General features: G+C 36.9%; 1 protein-coding gene across 2 annotated transcripts; it reads right to left on the bottom strand.

The window, feature by feature from the left end:
• On the bottom strand, positions 5,714–22,248 carry LOC109724189 (protein TIC 20-I, chloroplastic-like). 2 transcript variants are annotated; one of them, XM_020252926.1, is made up of 4 exons: positions 21,941–22,248; positions 20,406–20,501; positions 19,242–19,440; positions 5,714–7,145 (listed from the first exon to the last, which is right to left on the bottom strand). In XM_020252926.1, exons 2-4 carry the CDS (start codon positions 20,472–20,474, stop codon positions 6,511–6,513), a joined length of 903 nt encoding a protein of 300 aa, XP_020108515.1. In that variant the 5' UTR covers positions 20,475–20,501; positions 21,941–22,248; the 3' UTR covers positions 5,714–6,510. The 2 variants fall into 2 exon arrangements, with proteins under 2 accessions (XP_020108515.1, XP_020108516.1); XM_020252927.1 differs by lacking the exon at positions 20,406–20,501.

The raw sequence follows: 23,407 nt of genomic DNA, 5'->3' as shown, positions 1-23,407 counted from the left end.
ATATATATATATATATATATATATATATATATATATATATATTCTACCCATATAACTTTGTATCAGGTTCGGGTCTGGATACTTAAGTTAGTAATATGCCCATCGGGTTGAGCGGGTGTGGATAGTGACTACCTGTATACTACCCATTCAGGACCAGGTACGGGTCAGGTCTAGATTGGGTACGGGTACCCGATCGGGTTGGGTCGGGTCGGGTCTATTGGAGAAGGGATTTGAAAAAAAACTCACTTGTACCACGCTTGTAGAGGATTGTCATTGATGATGATGATGATGATGATGATGATGAAAATATTATTTCATAAAAAACTCTAAGGCGGAAATGAAATGAAAATATAAGGAGTAAAAAACAAAGAGTAAAAAGATTAGAAAAAGACAAGAGTGAAAGAGTGGCTAGGGTTTCACTAGGATAAAAATACGTAGAGACCCCTCATCTATAAGTCTTATTAAATTGATCCCTCAATTTCAAAAGTTCAAATCATTTTTATTTACTATCGAATATTTCACTGGTCCAGGTCCGAGTCCGGGTACGAATTTGAAAACTATTCCGAACCCTACCTATTAAAAGTTGGATTGAGGTCGAGTCCAAATCGGGTATGAGTATAAAATATCTGGACCCATACCTAAAACTTTAATGGATAATTTTTTTTACCCGTATGCTATCTATTTTTTATCGGGACCGGGTAGGGTTCTGGTAGGGTTCGGGTATGGTCTAGGTCGGGTATGAAATATCGAATATTTTGGACAGGTTTAATGCGATCTGACTGCACTGAGGATTCATATGTTCTATAGTTGTAATTGATGTTTTTCTGATAATAAATGTTGGCTTAAATGGGCCAGCATTCTGCTCTGTGGTGGGAGGCCATGTTGGGCCGAGTCATATTCGAAATTGCGTGAGGCCAGGTGGGCCGAGTCATGTTCGAAGTAGCGTGAGGCTAGGTGGACCGAGTCACAATTGAGACCCGTTGGCGCAGTATCTGTACGTTTTAAGTGAATTGATTGTATTTTTCTAACAACTCAAGATTTTAAAATTAATAGTTAACGCCAACGATCGATCCTACAGTACATATACATGTATTATTACCTGATCATCCTTGAGGAAGAGTGTGATCTTGGTTCCGCGACCGAGAGGCTCGCCGTCGACGTCCTTGCGAATGGTGAAGGAGCCGCCAGCCTGCGACTCCCAGACGTACTGGTCGTCATCGTTGTGCTTCGTGGTCACGACGACCTTCTCGGCCACCAAGTAGGCCGAGTAGAACCCGACGCCGAACTGCCCGATCATGCTCATGTCCGCGCCAGCCTGCAGCGCTTCCATGAACTCCTTCGTCCCCGACCTCGCGATCGTGCCCAAATTGTTCACCAGATCTAACAATCCAAAATTGAAAAATGAAAAAAAGCTATGTCATAAGTTTGAAACCTAATTTCTTCACATTTCTAGCTAAGTTCAGTGTTCATTCAAAAGTAATCTTAACATCATTGCTTTAATTACTTAGCTCTGGTCCAAGTTCGAAATTTAATTNGAGCTTTTGGGATTATTGGTTAGCGCCATCAATCTGACAAGTAGTATCAGAGACAGAGGTCACAGGTTCGATTCCCGCATGCCCCAAATGTGGGATTGTTGACTTAAATGGGCCAGCATCCTGCTCTGTAACGGGAGGCCATGTTGGGTCGAGTCATGTTCGATATGGCGTGAGGCTAGATAGGACCCGTAGGCGCTGTATCTGTACGCTTTAAGGCCCCGTTTGGATCGCGGGATAAGCGGGGATAACTTTTGTTATCCCCGCTATTCCGCCAAACGGGGTAAAATTTGGCCGGAATATTTTATCCCGGTCAAACCTTGCTATTCTCGGTTATCCCGAAATAGCAAGGGATTTGCTATTCCACCATTTTGGTGGAATAGTGCTATTCCAATGCTTAATTTCAAACTTAATTAAACTTATAAATTGAATTAAACTAAATTATATAAATATAATATGTTATATATTATAATACATTATTTTTATTATAAAATTATTAATTGTACTATATTAATACATATTATTTATATTTAAATATTATAATAAAATTTATAATAAATTATATTTAAATATTATAATAAATTTTTTTTATTAAATTTAAGTTTAAGTAGAATTTTTAAAAAAATTATAAATTTATTATAATAAATTATTTTTATTAATTGTTCCCACCACTATTCTTATTTTAAAATTTTAAAAATTAAAAATTTAAATTTTTAAAATTTATAATTTATAATCTCAAAATTAAAGTTTAAAATTTAAATTATAAATTTTAAATTTTAAATTTAAATTTTGATATTTTAAATTTTTGAAATTTAAAATTTGATATTTTATATTTTTTTAATTTAAATATGATCTTAAATTTAAAGTTTGAAATTTAAAATTTAAAATTTTGAATTTAAAATTTGAGATTTTAAATTTCAAAGTTAAAATTTTAAATTTAGAAATATAAATTTAAAAATTTAAAAATTCAAATTCAAATATAATAAGTGGATAATATCATTATTTTTTATTTACAAAACCTATTATCTTTCTTATTCCATCTTACCTAACCAAACGCTATTTTTTTTATTCCAGGAATAACCCAATTTTCATCCAAACGCAAAATTGATCTAATCCTCACTTATACCTCAATTTATACCTATTCCTGGAACAGCCACTTTTTTTTTTATCCCCGAACCAAACGATACCTAAGTGAATTGGTTGCGTATTTCTAATAGCTCGAACTTTTGGAATTAATAGTTAGCACCAACGATCCAACAATAAATGATAATTGCTCAGTTATTGTGACATGCTCAACCCAAAATTAAGAAGGTGTTTGGATAACTAAAGCACATGAATAAGTACTATATTCCAAAATAAAATAATCTTGCTCATGCTCAGTTTATGCAATAATGAAAATTTATGAAATGACAGAAGTTATTATTTATCCACTAATTTCATTATCCTAATTAACCATATGTTACTCGACTCCTGTCGTGGGTCAATTCATAGCAGAATTGTCACTTTTCATCTTGGCATTGGATAGCGGAATTGCCACTTTCGCCTCCGGCCATAAGTTCATACTTAGCAGAATCACCACTATCTCGGCATTGGGTGGCGGAATCGCCGCTTTCTCAAGTCTTTGGGTAGCGAGATCGCCGCTTTCTTGGTCGAGGCAAAGGTACACATGATTTCACCATTCATTGTCAATCTTTCTAGATTTTATATTATCAGGCCCAAGTAGTATCCTGCCCATCCAAGTGATATCCTACCCACTATATCTTTCCAACCTATATTAAATGGCACTAGATTTCGTATACATGTCAGTTCATTCTCCAATGTCCATAGAGAGTGTTATTGTTATCTCAACATAGATTTGTGTGTTCCACTTATGTTGAGTTCTAGTATCATAGTATCAATTTATTTAAAATAAATTGCATTTTCATACATATCATTTTACCAATTATGTTACTTCTTTATATACATATAAGTCCAATACAATTTCTTACCCCAGGCATGGATGTGACCAATTCACTTTGATGAAGCACAACTGACTTCAATTCATCCCTAATTTTTTATGCATGCTTGTTGTGCCTTCCAGCTACTTTATTATCGTTGGGTTTTTTTTTGAGAAATAGGTGACATGCTATCCGCTTCGTTTATTTCATTTAGAAATAAACTTACCTGAAAATGTGAATCAATTAAGATTCGAATTTGGGATCTCGGGTACCAACCACCAAATCTTTTGCCACTTGCACTAGAAACGGTCGGTTACTTTATTATCACTGTTATCCTACTGTACATGAAGATTCAGTTGACGTACACTTACTTGGACATAGTTACTTTGGTGGGAATCATACCGTTGCTTGCAGCTATACGTATGATTCATAAATGATATCTGTTGGATATAGTTAGTCGGATGATAGCCAAATCATACACATATTTTCACATACGTGTGGTACTATTCAGTTATTTTGTTATCATTGGTGCCTTATTATCCAGTCGATATAGTTTGCTCTCGACGGCTTATTGTACCGATTGTTTTGCAAGTTCGTCGGACAAGGTGGAGCGAGACTTTTCGCGAGGATCTTGCGTTAAATAGTTCCCCACCGACTGAGTTACATTTTTAGTTTTATTTTAAGATAGCATGTTGTGACTTAAACCGCAGGGTTGAAACTCATGTATTTTGGCAAAACTTGAATGTTGTAAGTTAAACTCCTGGTTGGAGCTAGTGTTTCAGTTTTGGAAAAACTGGAATGTTGAATTCTATGGTAAAGACTCATATGTTTTGGAAACACACATTTATTTTTCCTGAAAAACTCAGATACTTGTTTTGGTAAATGTTGCAAAATCATTTTAAAGTTTAAATTTCTGAGTTTTTCTCTTTGCAAATCATGAAAATTGGCAGGTGGTTTGTATTATGATGCCATACACATGCATAAAAGCCTCTTTCTGTGTAGTGGGACTGCATGTGCGCTAAGTAAGGCTACCGTCTGCAGTGTGACAGACCACTATACTTTTACGAATACGATTGCTTTCGTATTGATAAATTGTTTTCAATTATTAAGCTTCTGAATTGACGATTTATGCCTTTCCATATAATTTCCATTATAAACATTATAGAAATCAAATTTTATAATTTTTTAATGTCGTATACCTTATTAATCGAAAGGCCTCAAAATTGAAATTTTAACGGTCAGTATAGAGCATTTTTTAATTTAATGGTATAAAAAAATTAAAATCGATTGAATTTTTAATTAAAAAATTCTATTCAATATCGATATCAAGATAAATTACTCCAATCACTCCCATCTTCAATTAAATGCTCCATTTTTAAAGGTCATTCAATTTTGACCGTTCATTTTATACCGATTCCATTATAATTTTAAAAATTATAAAATTCAACTTCTATATACTTCAAATGCATTAAATAATATTTAATAATATGAATTATCGATTTAAAAACTCCATCAAAAATAATTTATGAGGATGGATGCATCCACTATTAGAGAGAGAGAGAGAGAGAGAGAGAGAGAGAGAGAGGGAGCGAAATACGAGAACTGAGAGATTACTTTTTCTGAGCTACAAAGAGGGGGGGGAGGACAAGGGATGCAAATGGGGCGGATCCAGCGGCGAATGAGTGCCAGCACTTCCCGTTCTATTTCTTGTCTGGATGGGGCAAATTCGAGACGAGTTATTTTTTATTTTATTTTTGGGTCCCACTTACCATCCCATTCGGGACGGGAGCGAATTTTTGACAAATTTGTTACGGATCAAGATAGATTGAAAAAAGAAAAGAATCTCCCGCCTCCCGCTCCATTTACTTGATGGATCGGAGCGGATTCAATGCGAGTTATATTTTTCTATACTTTTTGTTCCTACTTACCGCCCCATTCGGGACAGATCAAGGCGGGAGCTCTACCAACCCCATCCATTTGCATCTCTAGGGAGGACGAGTACACTTCTAAGATATGGAAGCCAAAGAAAGAAAGAGGAACTTTGCAAAGAATAGCTCACATGCAAGACCAATAATGTTTGATGCACACTTTTTTTTTCCACCTGTCAACTTACTCGAGAATAGTTTATTCCAATTACTTTAGCACTCACAAAGTACATCAAATATCAAACCCTCAAGAAACTACATTAAACAACTATTATGAAGCCCAAATGTACAAATGCCAAATGAACAAAATTTGTTGTGATTAAAAGAGAACATAATCTGAATTGAATAGACAAAATTAATAGTTAGATTCAGAATCCCACAGGAGTCTACACTTGTGGGGCCCTGAATCGAACAATGTCCATGTAACTGCCACACTTGTTTTGCACTCTCATTCCACAGTAGTAGTCCCCAAACTTCTAGCCGGGTTTCATTTTGGTCCTCAAAACTTTTAGGTTCGACATTACTGATCCCTGAACTCTTGAAATAGTTTCACACTAGACCTTATCTACAAACTCCTATTAGAAGGTAAATTATTGCCTCTATACATCTGTGCTATAGCTTTCATCGGCCCTTTTTATTATCCTATATTTCAGTACTTACATCCATTTGAGTTATAATCTTTTCTTCATATAAAAATTTGACCATTGAATTAAAAATACAAGATAGGTTGAAAAGCTGCAATACTCAGTGTACACACATAAAGATGAACTTGGTGCAAGCAATAATTCCAAGTTAAAGACTAAATCAAAACAAACGAAAAAGTTTAGTAACTAAAATGAAACCGTATTGAAAGTTCAGGATCTCGATTGTCGACGTCAGAAAGTTTTGAGGACTGAAACAAAACTCAATGCTAAGTTCATGGACTAGTAGCGCAATTTACCAAAATCTAATCCTACCTTTGGTAACATCCTATTTCAAGACAAGGGAACAAGCCTAATAACTAGCTATTATTTCTTCTGCCACGATCTCCGTAGCTTCTTCTAGTAACCACGATCTCTACAGATAGACACATTATTCTAACTATGCATTAACTATTTATGGAGAGGAACCCTAATATCAAAATAGCTTCAGATCAGTGTGAATGTACGCCGATTCAGACAGAAAGGGCACCTCCGAGTACATTCCAGAAAGCGCGCACCTCATGCAATCAAGCACTGTGTACATCTGAAGGAATGCCAATGTCAGCCAGAAATGCACCATCAAGCTACCCCTGTAGACCGTGTTCGGCATCCAAGTGCACACAGTCCCCATGATCTGAATGCCCGTGTCAAAAAGCATCGCCATTGCAATGTGGAACCGCAGGAAATGAGGCAGTTCATTCCTCCTCACCACCAAGTAGTAGATTCCCATGAAAAGAGCGTAAGTGAGCCAACTGGGCATTAACGCTATAGTGTCCAGGAAAGGGTTCACCAGGAACTCGTAATTTTGCAATAAAGGGTGAAGATGATAAACTACATCAGCGTAGGACCATATATTGTGGAGAGGTAGAAGGTAAGGGATGCAAGCGAGTGTGCGCCACCACCATTTAGGTTTGCAAGTCATCTCAGGGTAGCTGAAGGAGCTCTTTGATGCTAAAGGGACCACCGAACTTCTTGGTCGCATCTTGCTTCGTCTGGACAATGATGGAATTCCACTAATAGAATTTTCTCCTGCTAAAGAGAAGTTGCTGAAGCTGCCAAAACGAGGCTCTCCTGTGATCCAAAATCAACATTTCCATTAGTATTTGAAGATTATATCATACTAAACTGAAAATCTCTTAGTATACAAGAAAAGATGATAATTTCAGGTACTTAACTACACAGTCTCACCAACCAATGGAAGTTATTTATATCTACCATGCGAGTAATATTTGGATAATTGAAAACAAGAATGGTCCATTAAGTTTAATTCTCCAAGTTCAGTTCTCCACCCCATGGTACACTAGACCTATTTATCAAATTAATACAACGAATACCAAGAAATAATAGCTGACAATGAGTTCCGTGCGAAAATATCTTTGAAGTGATTGGAGCTTGATATACCCATCACAATGCAAATTTGGAGAGAAGAGTATTATCATAAACGGGAAGTCAACGGACCTTTGCCAGATCAAAGTTGCAAATCAACTTCTTAAGGGTTTAATTACGCATAGCTAAGTATACAAATCAGTCTCAGATGAGCAAATTTTTTTTTTTTTTTTTTTTTTTTTTTTTCAGTTCTTTTCAAAGATACGGATCAAAGTTGTGCCAATGTGGTCAACTCTGACTGTTCAGATAAGAACGAGATGCTGTTGCTGACATTTCCGCAGTTTTTGCAGGACGCACCAGCTGCCGCAAATAAATACGGAAATATTAGTTAAGACAAAACTCACAGCCTCCAAAAGCATATTGCTTAATTAGTGATGTCCATACTTCACAAAGATTTACATGCAATCACGTGTAGCAGTAAACATTACTGCACTTCTCACATACAGATGCCCTTACAAATATAGAGGAAAAAATAATGAATAAAACTTAACTCTATTATCAAAAATCATCCGCTCATTAAACATGATTTATCTGATTTACTTAACCATATATCCTTCCATCTGTCGCCAGCGAGGAGACGAAGTAACCTTAAGAAGGTACCTACTTATTTGCACACATGCCCTTGCCAAGGTATCTATAGAATAAAAATAAAGGTTTCTACTTTCTAGTGTATCACCTGCCATGGAATAACATATCTAAATTGCACATAGGGTTCATAGGCGTCACGCCTCGTGTTACAACAGAAGCCTGCTGTAAACCCCTAGATTACGCTAACAGATCAGCCGTATGCACTTGAACGCACCCAGACATACAAAGCGTATACAACCAACTTGTCCAAATTAGCTACAAGGAGTGAATATATACAAAAACATGTGTCAAAGTCTCAGTACTATAACATGTAGAAATGATCATAACAAACAGGGTACTCTTACAACCCTTATATACAAACTCCTCCTACTCTGGCTCGCGTAATATCAACACTGGCTCGCGTAATACCAACATCCTATCTCCGCGGTTAATCGTCGCATAATAGCCATCCCTAACACTACATCCAAATTCTTTAATTGCTTCAAGATCAATAAGTCTACAGGTATAATCTATTGTTGCAATTGCACTGGATATGACATACAACACTCCCCAACATGATCAGAAATCTAAAACCTCGTACGTGCGACAATGTATCTATTTCTAGTCCATGCAGTGATGCAAATGCCCAACTCAGAAATGAATGTGATACACCAGTATCAAATAATACGCGTACTCAAACACCATTAATTAAAATAATAGCCATGACCACATTATCAACAGTTGATGCCTTCTCAACCTGCGGCGCATATACTCTACCACTTAGCACCTGTGGAGATCCCTCAGTCGGGCGTGGTACAAGGGGATGGCTTGTAGAAATAAATGTGGGTGTCTCATCTCATCTGTCGTGGGGTCGAAGGAATAAACGCCACTGATAGTGCCTGTGAAGTATCTTGAGGACATGTTGGCCACCTCTGTCCCGCCTATCCATAGCAGAAACATTGACCCTCTCGCTGAGCACACAAATGAGGCAAATGCGGCCCACCATATATCACACATCTCCCCTGCTGCTTTGCCGAGCCACAAAAAGTCTCCATCCAACGAAGGATCCACGACCTTGAGAATGCTATTGTGAATATTTCAATGGCTTCCTCGATCTTGACTGAAGATCTTCACTGGCTGCTTTGCTTTCCTTCTCTAAGACCTCACTTTCCTAACGCAACACCGTGGCACCCCGCTCCATCCAAAGCACAACCTCAATCAACTCATCTACAGTCTATAAATGTTGCAACTGTACAAACTAATTAATCTCCAGCCACAAGCCTCGCTCAAAGTAACGTCTTATGCCATTCATCTTGGACTGCGAAAGGAATGCAGTTCAGAATGCAAGTGAACTCCCTTCCATAATTCTGCACTGTGCAATCCCCCTGTCGCAATTTCTTGAAATCATTCTCCAATTTTTTCCTTCACAATTCTCAAAAAAAAAAAAAAAGCACTAAATAGTGTTCCCAGGAGACGCACCCTCCAGCCTACTCAATCGAACCCTCCACTAGTAGTGAGCATCGCCCTCCGAACAATGCGCTGTCAGGTGCACTTGATCCCTTTACAATATATAAGTTCTCAAATAACATCTCTACAACATCAACCCATACCTCAACTATCCAGGGCTCGATGTTCTGCCCATCGAACCTTAGCAGGTCAAACCTGCAAAAGTTTGTCGAACTCACCCGGGTTTGCTCCTGCTCTGCCTCTGATACCCCCTAACCAGCCATCAACGTATCCCAAGTGGTTGTAGGCATAGCAGCGGCATTACCTTTTGGTGGAGGACTTGTAGTGATTGGCGTAGCCGACACTTGTGCTCTCTTATGAGTAGTCAACAAAAGCGAATGCTACTCCTAAGGCTAGGAAGCCTCAGCCTACCTCCCTATTGGCCCTACTATCTCGACCATCTGCTCGAAAAGCTCTCACATCCCGGAAACCTTGCCTGATCCTACTTCTCAAGCTGTGCCATAGTGGCTCTTGTCCGTGGTCACGGATGCCGCGTCATCCCGATCACATAGAACAAAACAACATTTAGTACACCAATACTAACACGACTCGACCCAATCAAGCAAAAGTCTAGAAAGCATCCCCTTTTTCCTCTACAACACTACGTTGTTTGAATCCAACATAGTTATCTGGAAGAAGAAGATACATCACCTTCAATTACTCTTTAATACACTTCTGAATATTTCATATAACCCAATTTATCGACTTTCGCTACAAGTCACTCACATCTGACATCCTTAGGTTCTACCAAAAGTCTAGAGTTTCCTAAATCCACCGATCACTTTCCTAGGCATACCAACTTAATCTATCACACACAGTATTACAGCGGAAGCACCCAGATTATGTTAACAGACTCCCCATATGTACGAAGACGCACCCCATACGCACGGAACGTATTCAAACCCCCTGTCCAAATCAGGTACAAGGAGTGTATGCATATAAAAATATGTATCAAAGTCTTAAGTGCTACCATACAGGAATACAACTATCGCTACAACTGTACATATCCCAACAACATAACCACAATAATACACAACAGATGTCTCTCTCCAAAATATCATATGTACAGCTAGCCATCACATCAGGGTATGGTCCTCCTCTAGCACACATCCAAGGTAGGAGTAGGGATGTAATGTGGGCCGTGCCCACATTTTCCGGGCCGAAACGGGCCCCAGGCCAGCCCGGCACGGCCCGGCCCCAAAATCGGGCCGTGCCGTGCCGGGCCAAAGTTTTTGGAACCCGGCCCAGCACGGCCCTCCGGCCCGGATTGCACGGGCCGTGCCGGGCCAGGCCGGGCTTCGGGCCAGCCCTTTTTTATTTTATTAATTTTATTTAAAAATATTTAAATTTTTTGAAAAATAAAAATATTAATATTAATTTTTTTAAAAATAATATATAAGTAAAAAAAATTAAAATATATTTATAAAAATATTAAAATTTTAAATTTTAAATTAAATTATTTAAAANACTGTTGGGAAGGGCATTTTAGTCCAAGCCCAACTCCCAAAGCCACAACCCAATCTTTGACTGTTGGGAGTCCCAAAGCCACAGGCCACAACTCAACTCATTGGGAGTTGGTGCCTCCCAAAGCATTGGGAGTTGGTGCAGACCCTGCCGGGCCATTGGGTCGCGGGAGCAAGGCCCAGCACGGCCCGATTTAACTGGCCGGGCCGGGCCGGGCAGGCCGCCCGGCCCGTTTGACACCCCTAGGTAGGAGATGCTATCGAGCTCGCAACCCCCTTACTTCGATCACCTGCTGACACGGACTTTGAGAAAAAAACAACCATCGAAGAGCGTGAAAACTATTGCAAAATAGTTCCCAGTGGGTCCAGTCAACGATGACCTACACTACTAGATCTACCAAAGAAATTAATAGTAAAAGTTGAAATGAATAAATGATCACATAGTATACTAACCTAAAAATAAACAACTGCTACGATGCCCCTATGAACAGATACTGGAAAATGTACATCATATCTCATATGCATCAAGTGAGATAACTGATAATAACAACTATCATATCACCAGTCACATCGACCGACTCACAAGTCTGGTCAAGCCTATGCCACAGCTACTGTCAAACCCTTATCACCCTCGGTGTTGTGGTCCGCTCTCATGTAGGAAAATGTGGCAAACTGTCTCATAAGGCTACACCTCCGAAGGACCTACTCACAGGGCGCTACCCCAACCGAGTAAAAAGTACCACATCTGTCATTAAGTCCAATTCGGCTCTTGCAAACTATAGCCGTGTGCAATCGGGGTTTAAAAAAGCCCAAGGCGCACCTAGGCGCAAAGGACTGCTTGAGCCTAGGAGCAAGGCGCAGGTGCGCGCCTAAGAGAGGTTAAACGCACACTTTCATAAAATTTTGAAATAACCAAGAAGTTCTTTACTATACTTTCTAATAATTATTTAGTAGAACTAAATGCTCTTTAAAATCATATTATCACAATAAATATTCTATAACTAACCAAATAATCACATTTTCGAAAGAAAAAAAATAAAGAAAAGAAAGCCAAGCAACATATATGATAATTGTTAAAAAAACAAAATAACACAATTAAAAGTAAAGAACAAATTACGTTTTTGTCTCCAAATAAAGTCCAGCATAAAGGTAACTAGTAATTCACAAATATATATAGGAAACTTTGATTTGAAAAATATATAATTATAAGCACAAGATCATAAAAAAAATAACAAGCATAAAAGTTTAAAGTTTCAAGCCAAAAATCATTAAAAGGACGTCATATGAGAGCTAAGTATTCAAAGGCTCCAAACCAAAATACATCATACTAGAAATGTTAAATAGTCCTCATTCCTCAATCATCAATCATCATCTTCATCACCTGATGAAGAATACTCCCCTCCTCCTAAAGATTTGTCAATTGATGATTGTTTAGTGTTTTAAATTATGTTAGTTTGGGATTCAGATTTATTTTTATATGTTTCAACCCAATAGACAAATAAATATATAGATCCAAACCTATTAGAGCATATAGATCTAAATCCAAACTTGTTAGGATAGATATGAAGAAGGCGCGCCTGCCTAGGGGCTGCCCAGGTGCTGGCCAATAAGCCTAGCGCCTAGGCGCCTAGCCACATACCTAAGGCGCGCTTTTTTAAACACACTACAATGATCAACAAGATCATGATCACACTGTTTACTTGCCCTTTAGCACTTTTAAATTACATTTTACTTTCTTTTTTCACAGTTTATCTGTCGTTTGGCACTTTCATATTTTTCCAAAATTTTCTTGCCCCATGGCATTATTGAGTCACAGGAACCCATGTCCAATAATCCCAAGTTACCTTTCTATAGGTTTCACAATACAATGTAGTTCACAATGTATAGGCTATGTCACGGCACTGGTACTAAGCTCTCAAAAGTACCTATCTGGTAACTACTTAGATCAATACATCCTTTTGTATCACGTTCACCATGACAACACATATCATGTGCACTCCTCAGATCAATTAATGTATAGGATCAACTAATATCAAATAGGATATGCAATATACAATCATAGACATAATAGTTAGTACGCTGATTTCTGCCACAAGATGCCCACCTAGTCAAGCTTCAAGAGAAGTGCGTACAACACTACTCCACAACACCACAACACACACCAGAAGATCAGCTCCACCTAAGCTCCTGAATCAAAACTATAATTCATACACCTCAAATGCCCTTCAAATTATCACTTTTATTTTACATAGTATTTCTCACCTTATCACCCAAATAGATTGTACAGATTATCACCAAATATCTTCCCACGGCTTCTCTCCTCAATCCGTAGCTATCTCCAGAGCTACACCTCAACAAGAATCACCAACAAGAAAATAATTAACTTATGGCCCTCCAAACATGGATCTAAAACTTTGTTAAGGAGGAAAAGAAAGGAAAATAGAAGAAAAAATTTGCTTTCTTTCAGCAGGCGGATGGAGGAGCCACTAGTAATGGCCTATTTATAGCCTGTGACAATAGCATTGTAAGTTCTCAAACTTCCAGCAAAACAGCAAACAGACACTTAGACCGAAACATATACCGGGTGCCCGAAGCCACTTTCAAGTGACTGATACCTCATTAGTCCGACGGTTTCGGATGCCCAGAGTTTCATTCAAGCGTCCAGAACCTAATTGCAATGCCACTTCAGACTTTCGGGCAGCCGAATCACTCCCTCGAGCGTCCTCAAGTAATAAGTCACCTGCTCACCGCTCCAAACTCAGTTACAATTCTCCGTAGCATTTGGGCATCCACAATACTTTCGGGCGCCCACAAGATCACGTTAGCAGTGACCTTAAGTCTTTCAGACTGTACTCTCACAGAACTTCCAAGCGTCTGAAATTTCCACCCGAAATTTTCGGGCGTCGTGGCCCATCATCTAGATCCTCCGAAACACCACTCCTTCTCAGCTCCACACTTCCAGACGCCCACAACACATTTTGGGTGTCCGGAATTGCGTTGAAACTTAAGTTTTAGCAAAATTCGTTTCCAAATTCCGTTTCGCGCTCGTTTTGCGCCAAACCAAACCCAACTTAGTCCAGAAACAACCAGATAGCACAACCACCAACTCAAACTACAATCTTTCTAATTTGCGAAAGTCCAGTATATTACAAAAGGGTTCTACAATAATAGAATAAAAACAAAGGTTTGTAAAGGGTTCTACAATAATAGAATAAAAACAAAGGTTTGTAGCATATCATCTAGCATGGTAAATTGGTAATGAATGGTAATGCGTGGTACAAAAAACCTTGGCTACTGTACATACTTTTGCAATACACTCTCAACAAGACATACCCACAAATAAGCAAAGTTTTCTAGGGTACACAGGCAAATACCAACTTTGTAAGGGCATTTGTGCAATTTAACACATCTGCAAAGTTGACATAACAAAAAAAAAAAAAAAAAAAAAAAATTTCTTTTTACTTCACGAGGTTCCGAAACAACCCAAAATCATCCCTGTTTATAGGGTTCTAACATAGTGGAATAGAAAGTAAGTTTTTAGTGTATCTCATAGCATGTTAATGAGTGGTGCTGACTAAAGAACCAAGAAAAGCGCCATGCCCATGAGTATAGAACCGAAAACAACTAATGATTTGTATAAGCAACAAGGTAACATTCTATAGCAGCAAATAAAGTCCATTCTATAACTTGTAACTAGAGAGGTAGATACTTAAAGAAACAAGCAAAAAGTTTCATATCTAACACTAATCATTAACGTATCGACATACGTCTTGCATATTAGAAGACATTCATCCCTACTGATAGAATGTTTAACTAGCTAATATCCACGAGTACTAATACAAGCAAATAGCATAATGATAATAGTGCACATAAGAAATACATAATTCTGCAAGGGTGTTACGAAACAATATAAGGCAAGGATACTTAATTGAAAGAATATGAAAAAAGATTTGAGTGTACCATCCTACAAGTTTATCAGATATTGATGGCTAGAGAATTTTCTTAAAGTGCCTTATTTATTGTATTTTGCATATAAATTTTGTCAATCAAGAATAAGACAATTAGGGTAGGAAACGAAGAAGCACACGATGGACAAAATTCAGAAGATCGATAAAGTAGAGGAGCAACTAGGATTAAATCAAGAACTGATTGAAAGGAGGGAGGAGCTTAAATCAGGTTTGGCCAAGATTATAGAAGACGAGTTGTTGTGGAGGGCACATGCCAAGCAACATTGGCTAAAAGAGAGAGATGGTAACATTAAATTTTTTCACGCAACAGCAAACGAAAGGAAGCGCACTAACACAATGGAAAGGGTTGAGGAATATGGTTGAATAATTTGCAAGGAAGAAAAGAGAGAGTATTTTTTTCAAAAGTACAAAGACGTTTTTGCTCCAACGAGATTGGGAGAATGTGGAGTCGGAGATTGGAGTAATCTTTTTCTTGAAGTAGACACTACCAGCCTAAACGAGATCTATTCTCGATGGAGGAGATTAACAAAACTATTTTTCAATGCGGGGGGTGGTGAATAAAGCTCTCGAGCCAAATGGTTTTGCTCAAATGTTTTACCAAACATTCTGAGAAGTTGTTAAGGAGGACATTTTCAATATTTTTAAGGAGCTTCACAAAGGAAAGGCCAACACCAGTGCAATCGACTACACATATATCTGCCCTATACAGAAGAAAGGAAGAGCCCCCAAGGCAAACGACTTCAGACTGAAAGTCTCATCAATGGTATACAGAATATAATCTCAAGTCTTTGCAAACAAGCTCGAAGACTGAAAGTCTCATCAATGGTATACAGAATATAATCTCAAGTCTTTGCAAACAAGCTCGAAGGCGTGATGCATAGAATTATTTCGCCAACCCAATCAGCTTTTCTTAAGGATCAGTTTATCACTAACTCCTTTGTCATGGCTGGCAAATTGGTTAGGTGGTGCAACAAAAATGCGCTGGAGGGGATCAAAGTGAAAGTTGACTTTGAGAAAACTTACGACAAGTGAGATTGTTTTTTTTTAGAAGCTGATATGGTAGGGTTGGATAGCATAGTGCACACACCATGCAAAGGTTGCAATGTTGGTAAATAGGACACATACAAAGTAGATTGAGTTGAGAAGAGGGGGCCCTTTTCCCCATTATTATTTTTATTGGGAATAGGACTTGCCAGAATGACTAAAGAAGCAACTAGAAACACTTTGATTCAGGATCTGGGCCCGAACGACGAGACCAAGGTGTGCCTTTTACATTATACGGATGACACAATTTTCTTTTGCAAAGTAAAAAAGGAAAAAAAAAAAAAAAAAAGCTATGCAAAGTCTTCACTTTAGCTTAGATATCTTTGAATAGGGCTCAAGGTTGAAAATTAATAATGAGAAGTCAGAGTTGTTCTACATGAAAAATAAAGCCCGTAAAGATCACAAACTAACACAAATTCTATCATATAAGATTGGAAAGTTCGCAATTCTCTCTTCGAGACAACCACTAGCTAGTAGGCAACAGGAGGATTGGTGGACGGCTATTACTAGCATTGACAAGAGGATCGAAGGTTGGAAGACCAATCTCCTTTCGCAAGGGGGTAGAATGGTGTTGAGCAATTCTATACTGTCCAAGCCAATTCACTTTTTCTCTTTAGAGCTCCCAAGTGGGTGATTAGATGGATAGAATCATTGAGATGGACTTCTTTTCGGAAAGGATGCACCAACATTAATGGGGTGTCTTGTTTAGTGTAATGAAGGAGTGTCTGAGCAAAAGAGAACGAGGACCAGTATTAAGGACATGGCACCGACGAACACATCATTGTCGGCAAAGTGGCGGAGTTTCTTTGCAAATCTTGAACTTCGATGGAATAAACAAATAAGAGTTTCATGATAGGACGGAAGGAAACAACTCGAAGAGGGAAGATCCTTCAGACAATTCTCCTAATGGTGGAAAAATGTTCTAGACACAAGGAACATTTAAATGTGGGATAAAATGTACGTTATAGGGAATGGCAAAAGCACAAAGTTTTGAACAGAATTATGACTCTATGACACCTTGTTGGCCACCACGCAGCCAGACATATACGAAAAAATAGCATGTAAGGAAATTAGGATCTAGAACGATTGGTCAAGTAGAAGATGAAAGTGGAACTTTATTCTCCAAGGATTTGAGAAGGACGCAACATGAAATAGATCGACTTCAAGAGTTTAAAAGAATACTTGTCGACTTCTCTTTTGAATGAAGGGGCAGATGTTGTCAAATGTAGATAGACCAATAATGAATGTTTCATATTAAAATCGTGCTACAAAGTATATTTCAAATGGAGGGATAAAGATATACAAAGAACTTCTAAGATCGATGGGTCAAACAACAAGCAACGTATGTGCACCAGCACCTTTATTAGAAGCCAAGTAAAACTAACTACTTCAGTTGCCCAATGATATTAAGAGTATGTTGAATGGGTGTTAGATAGTTGTCCATGAACTTGTTTTTTCCCTGTGGACTTGTTACTACTTGGTAACATGTTATAAGTTTAGACTTGCATGGTCTGATTGATTGCAAATGTTTGGGAATCTTTTGGTATTCATTATGTTCTATTTTTTTATATTTTATGTTGGCATAATTATTAGATATTAGCATTATGATCAACACATTATTCTATTTTCGCATATTTTGTTCAAATGATGTCTTTGTAATGCTTAAAATTTGTAATATAAGAATAAACAATGTCTCGATCATAACTTTGCGAGGGGGATATCACTATTTAAGCCATTCCAATGCAGAGGCAACTTCAGAAATATGCATTATAATGGCAAGATTACCATGATGAATTTTATTGTGGAACCAAAGATGATATTGTCTTATCTGGTAATCTGAGATAATATTACTACCTTAACCAAACACAGGAATAGTAAATTCCTAGAAATCTGATTCTAGTAATCCAGATTATGGAAATGTTAACAACTCTTAGGGGCCGATTGGTTCAAGGTTTGTAATACTCCAAGAATGTTGTATATTTTATATTTGGAATGGCAGATTTATTACTAACTTATCAAGCCTCTTGGATTGGGAGGTTGTTAAGAACTAGTATATTCTCATTAATGGACTACTACGATTCCCATCGACCACGGAAATGAGAATACCTCCTAACCCATGATAATCCAGTATTCCTACCACCCACTACTTCACTAACACCTCTTACAACTATCTAACTTGAGTTGATTGGTAATGATTTGAATATTTTCAATAGAAAATATCAAAGATTGCCGGAATATTACAAATCGTGAACCAAACAAGCCCTTAGTGATCTGACATAGTGCGAACCAAACAACACCTAAGAGTTTAGTTCTACATTTTTGTAGTTAAATCTAGTACTATAGATTTTCTTTACTTGAAAAAAAATTTAAATCAACTTAGTATACTATAAAACTCATCTGATCTTTATGCTGATGACAAAATGTAAGGATTAGTACTAGGATCTAGTAGGGTTATGATTACTATTGAGACTCTTTATTTTCTACTATTATTTTTCTCCCAGTCAGATTGGAACTTTAGGGTCTTGAGGCCCATAAATATATGGCCTATCTCAACAAAATGGAGGCATCGGGAATTCGGGATTACTTCAAAGAGTTAATTTCGTTTAATTAATCATAAGATAGCAATAGGAAAGAAATAACATACTACATCAGTGGCATCGTGATATCTCAAAGAATGTGATGTGTGTAACACAAAACCAATTATACAATTATAACCTATATCAACCAATAAACATACAATATGATGCAGATTCCCGACTACATTCTTATCTAAAATATGACGACAAGACAGGACATCGTCTAAAGCTACTCAATCCATATCATATAGGGAGCAGGGCTCATGACTAAGAATTTCTCTTCAAAACATTTACCTCAAGGCAAGATTCTATTCTAATTGGTTATTAGCAAACCCTGAGCAGAAGACTGTTTTATTGGTAAAGACACTTTTCCACTGAATGTCTCAACAGCACTAAGGTAAATGAAAATTAACCATTAATTCTATCATGCAAATAATGTTAGATATATCAGCAAGTACACCAATTATTGCATTGTCAATCAAAGCCTAAGAGGAAAATATCTCTTAATGATGTATTAAAATTTCTCATTCCCAACCATTCCATATGAGTGAATAGATATAATTAACAAAAGTAAATCGAGTTCCAAAGTAGGCAAAACATGAAATGAAACATAGGTATATCACATGAAGAAATACATTCTATGCCCAAAAAAAATACCTCTCACTGATGAAACTTTTATCTCTCGGTGAGATGCACATAGACCACTAAATTTGACAGGTTCTGTTGAATTACGCACAGGTATATATACTGGAGGCGGCCTACGATTCACACGGCGAGGTGGAAGATTTATTCTAAGATGTCCGACGGTCGAGCGATGAGCAGCATACATGACGAGCAAAGTACCTTGCAAAGTTGCCTAGATGAAAATACAACAACATTAGGCAAGAACTCCTCAATCAAAATGGACCCTCAAGTCAAATGAGATCAAGCATAACAAAATACAAACAAAAAGGTCATTGAAAGGACCTCAAAAGGACTCCTTTAATAATAACCGATTAATTAGAAATTTAACCTTCCATTATATCATCTTGTCTTGGAATATCAATTTAACTAGTAAACTGACGTATTCATCTCTCCCTAGTGTATCATAATAATGATATAAATAAGAAAATGTAGTTTAGCAAGCAATGTTGTTACTTTTTATTGTTATACACAGAATAAAGGAGCTTCTAATCCTTAAAACATATATGTAAACTTATAAATACAGTTAGATAGAATTTAGAATAACCTAAAATGCTCGATAGTCCTACCAGTTGTGTTTATTGTTGGGTAAATAACACTAGTCCCCAAACTTCCTGCCAAGTTTCATTTTGGCCCTCAACCTTTCAAGTTCGATGTCAGCGATCCCTAAATTTTTAAAAGAGTTTCAATTGAGTCCTTGTACATATTATCATTAGAAGGCAAATTATTGCCTACACCAGACGCATTTGTACATCTTCATTTTTTTAAGAGGCATTTCGACTTCTTCTCCCGTCACCTATTTCAAACCAACCATCCATTGAGTCGTAATCTTTTTCTATACGGGCAATTTTTGGGGTGTGGGATTGGATTGGATAGGATAACAAGAACAGGATTGAACAGGATTCGATTGGATTGGATATATATATATATATATATATACACACACACACACAATTCCAGTCTTGCATTTAGTGCAATATAGGATTAGTAAAGGATTGGATAAATTAATTCTATCTCTGGAAGAGAATATGGATTAGTATAGGATTAGTAAAGGATTAGTCTACAATCATCCTCCAATTACTATCTCTTAAAAAAGATTTTTTCTTTTTCTTTTTTAATCAGTGATCACAAATCACTCACCAAAATTCCCCCTTGATGTGGAACATCTATTCCAAGACTTCCGACGGTCGAGCATTGAGTAGCATACATGATGAGCAAAGTACCTTGCAAAGTTGCCTAGATGAAAATACAACAACATTAGGCAAGGACTCCTCAATCAAAATGGACCCTCAAATCAAATGAGATCAAGCATAACAAAATACAAACAAAAAGTTCATTGAAAGGACCTCAAAGGACTCATTTCATAATAACCGATTAATTAGAAATTTAACCTGCCATTATATCATCTTGTCTTGGAAATATCAATTTAACTAGTAAACTGACGTTTTCATCTCTTCCTAGTGTATCATAATAATGATATAAATAAGAAAATGTAGTTTAGCGAGCAATGTTGTTACTTTTTATTGTTATACACAGAATAAAGAGGTCTTGCTTAAACATAGAGTACCTCTTGTATAATAAAGTCTCTTTGTTACATTAAAAGATTGCTAGCATTCCAAATGCGTTTCCAAGTACTTAGCTATCGTAGATCTAATTGCGTAATAAGCTTCTAATCCTTAAAACATATATGTAAAGTTATAAATACAGTTACATAGAAATTAGAATAACCTAAAATGCTGGATAGTCCTACCAGTTGTGTTTATTGTTGGGTAAATTACACTTAGTCCCCAAACTTCCTGCCAAGTTTCATTTGGTCCTCAACCTTTCAAGTTCGATGTCAGCTATCCCTAAATTCTTAAAAAAGTTTCAGTTGAGTCCTTGTACATATTATCATTAGAAGGCAAATTATTGCCTACACCAGATGCATTTGTACATTTTCATAAGAGGCATTTCGACTTCTTCTCCCGTCACCTATTTCAAACCTACCATCCATTGAGTCGTAATCCTTTTCCTATATGGGCAATTTTTGGGGTGTGGGATTGGATTGGATTGGATAGGATAACAAGAACAGGATTGAACAGGATTGGATTTTGTGTGTGTATATATATATATACACACAATTCCAGTCTTGCATTTAGCGCAATATAGGATTAGTAAAGGATTGGATAAATTAATTCTATCTCTATCTTCGTGGTATGGAAGAGAATATGGATTAGTATAGGATTAGTAAAGGATTAGTCCACCATCATCCTCCAATTACTATCTCTTAAAAAAGATTTTCTTTTCTTTTTCTTTTTTAATCAGTGATCACAAATCACTCACCGAAAATCCCCCTTGAAGTGGATCATCATTTAGCAAAAAACTGGCATCTGGGTTTTGCTAAAACCCCACCAAAAAATCCATTTACTTCCCAAAAATAAGCACAAATAAAACGCATCAAACCCAACTTAGCTCACCAAATTCCCATCAACCACAATAATTGAGAAAACAAAAAAAAACCCCAAAAGATGACGCAAAATAACACATATCCAGATCAAAAAGGCTCGGCAAAAATCTCCCAATCCCACTTTTAGAGCGATCCAATCACCAGTTCCTTGAGAAAAAGAGCTCGATTTGCACTGAGAAAAAAAAGAGAGAGAGAGAGAGAAACTAGGGAGAAACACGAAGTTGTTTACCTGATAATCACACAACGGCGAAGTGTAAGGGATTTGGAGCCTCCCCGCCTGAGACTGCGTCGGCGGCCGCACGACGACGGAGATCGCGGGATCGCGAAGGCGCTAGGGTTTCGAAGCGTCTTCGCGCACCGTCGACGGCGAGTGCGGAGATCGCGACAGCGGCGGAGATCACCGCGTCTTCGCGCTAGGGTTTGGGAGGAGATAAGGGGAGACGAGAGAGAGAGGGAGAGCGAGGAGAGGGTGGCGAAGGACCGAGACGATCGCGGTGTTGAGCTCTAGAGGATGGCGCTAACCCAATCTATTTATTTAATTTAATTTATTAATTATTAATTAACTTGACCTACACGGCAATGTCTTATGGGCTGTGGCCTAGGAAAAATTCTAGATTGCACCGGATATACCGGTGACGTCGTGTTACAAATTAATCACATATTTTTTTTAAGAGTTATATATGTTTCATTATAATTATAAAAAAATATTTTTATTTTTAAATATATGTATATATATATATATAAAAGCTTATTACTTATAACATGATGCAGCGAAATAAGTACTGCCATATGTGCATAGAAACTTTAAATACGCTTGGTGCATCGTAGACCGATTATAAAATATATATTTATTAATCATATTTCTTCTTTCCAACTATATTTTTATGCATAAGAAATAATCAAACATTAAGGAAGTTAAGAAATAAGAGTGATTCCTGAAAAATACTTATTAAAAAAATATTATTTGATGGTTCACATGTTACGTGATGGACTAGGTTCAAGCAAAATCAATGTTGTTTTTTGAAAGAAATAATAAAATGTACTAACCGACTTAAACTTTTCCATGGAATTCTCGGCATTTGCCGCAAACATTGCTTAAGATGTGATCGAATCGTATGCTGCCACGTGTGAATATAGACTTTGGATGCGCTCGATACACCATAGATGGATTATGAGAAATACACATACATCATATTTCTTTTTTCCAATTTAGATTTTTAAAACTATTTATTTATGCATAAAGAATAATCAAATACTAGTACAGCTCTGCTTGGCAGCGAATAGTTAATTAAAATATATAATTATTAAATTTTTAAAATTAAAAAATTATAACAAAATAAAAAAATTATAAAATAATATTATGTATATTAAAAAATAATTTTTTTATTAATTTTTTTCTTAATTTTTTATTAGTTATATTATTCTAACAGCTTTATTTAAAAATTAATCAAATTTAATAGTTTTGAAAAATGTTCGATAAATAATGTTTTTAACTAAAAAGTTAAAATTGAAAAACTTATTTCAAATTGCCGAAAAGGCGAAGATGTCTTTACCTTGTTAAAATTAATTGGAAAAAAATAAAAATTCTTACATGCACATGATATATATTAATACTAGTGCAGATACCCGCGCGTTGCGGCGGGTAGCTATTATTGAAGTAAAATAATAATTTTTATTTTTTTCTCTCTTATTAAGC

This window comes from Ananas comosus, linkage group 18, assembly GCF_001540865.1.
Source record: "Ananas comosus cultivar F153 linkage group 18, ASM154086v1, whole genome shotgun sequence".
Lineage (NCBI taxonomy): Eukaryota > Viridiplantae > Streptophyta > Magnoliopsida > Poales > Bromeliaceae > Ananas > Ananas comosus.
Note: the sequence above shows the minus strand (reverse complement) of the source record. Positions and strands in the feature narration are given on the sequence as shown.

Bases quoted from the DNA above. Each gene is read 5' to 3' on its own strand.
- LOC109724189 (XM_020252926.1), bottom strand. From the start codon at position 20,474: ATGTATGCTACTCAATGCTCGACCGTCGGAAGTCTTGGAATAGATGTT. The intron at 19,441-20,405 runs GTGAGTGATTTG...ATTTTCATCTAG, and splicing joins CACATCAAGGGGGAATTTTG to GCAACTTTGCAAGGTACTTT. The intron at 7,146-19,241 runs GTATTTTTTTTG...TTTGGATCACAG, and splicing joins AAAAGTTTCATCAGTGAGAG to GAGAGCCTCGTTTTGGCAGC.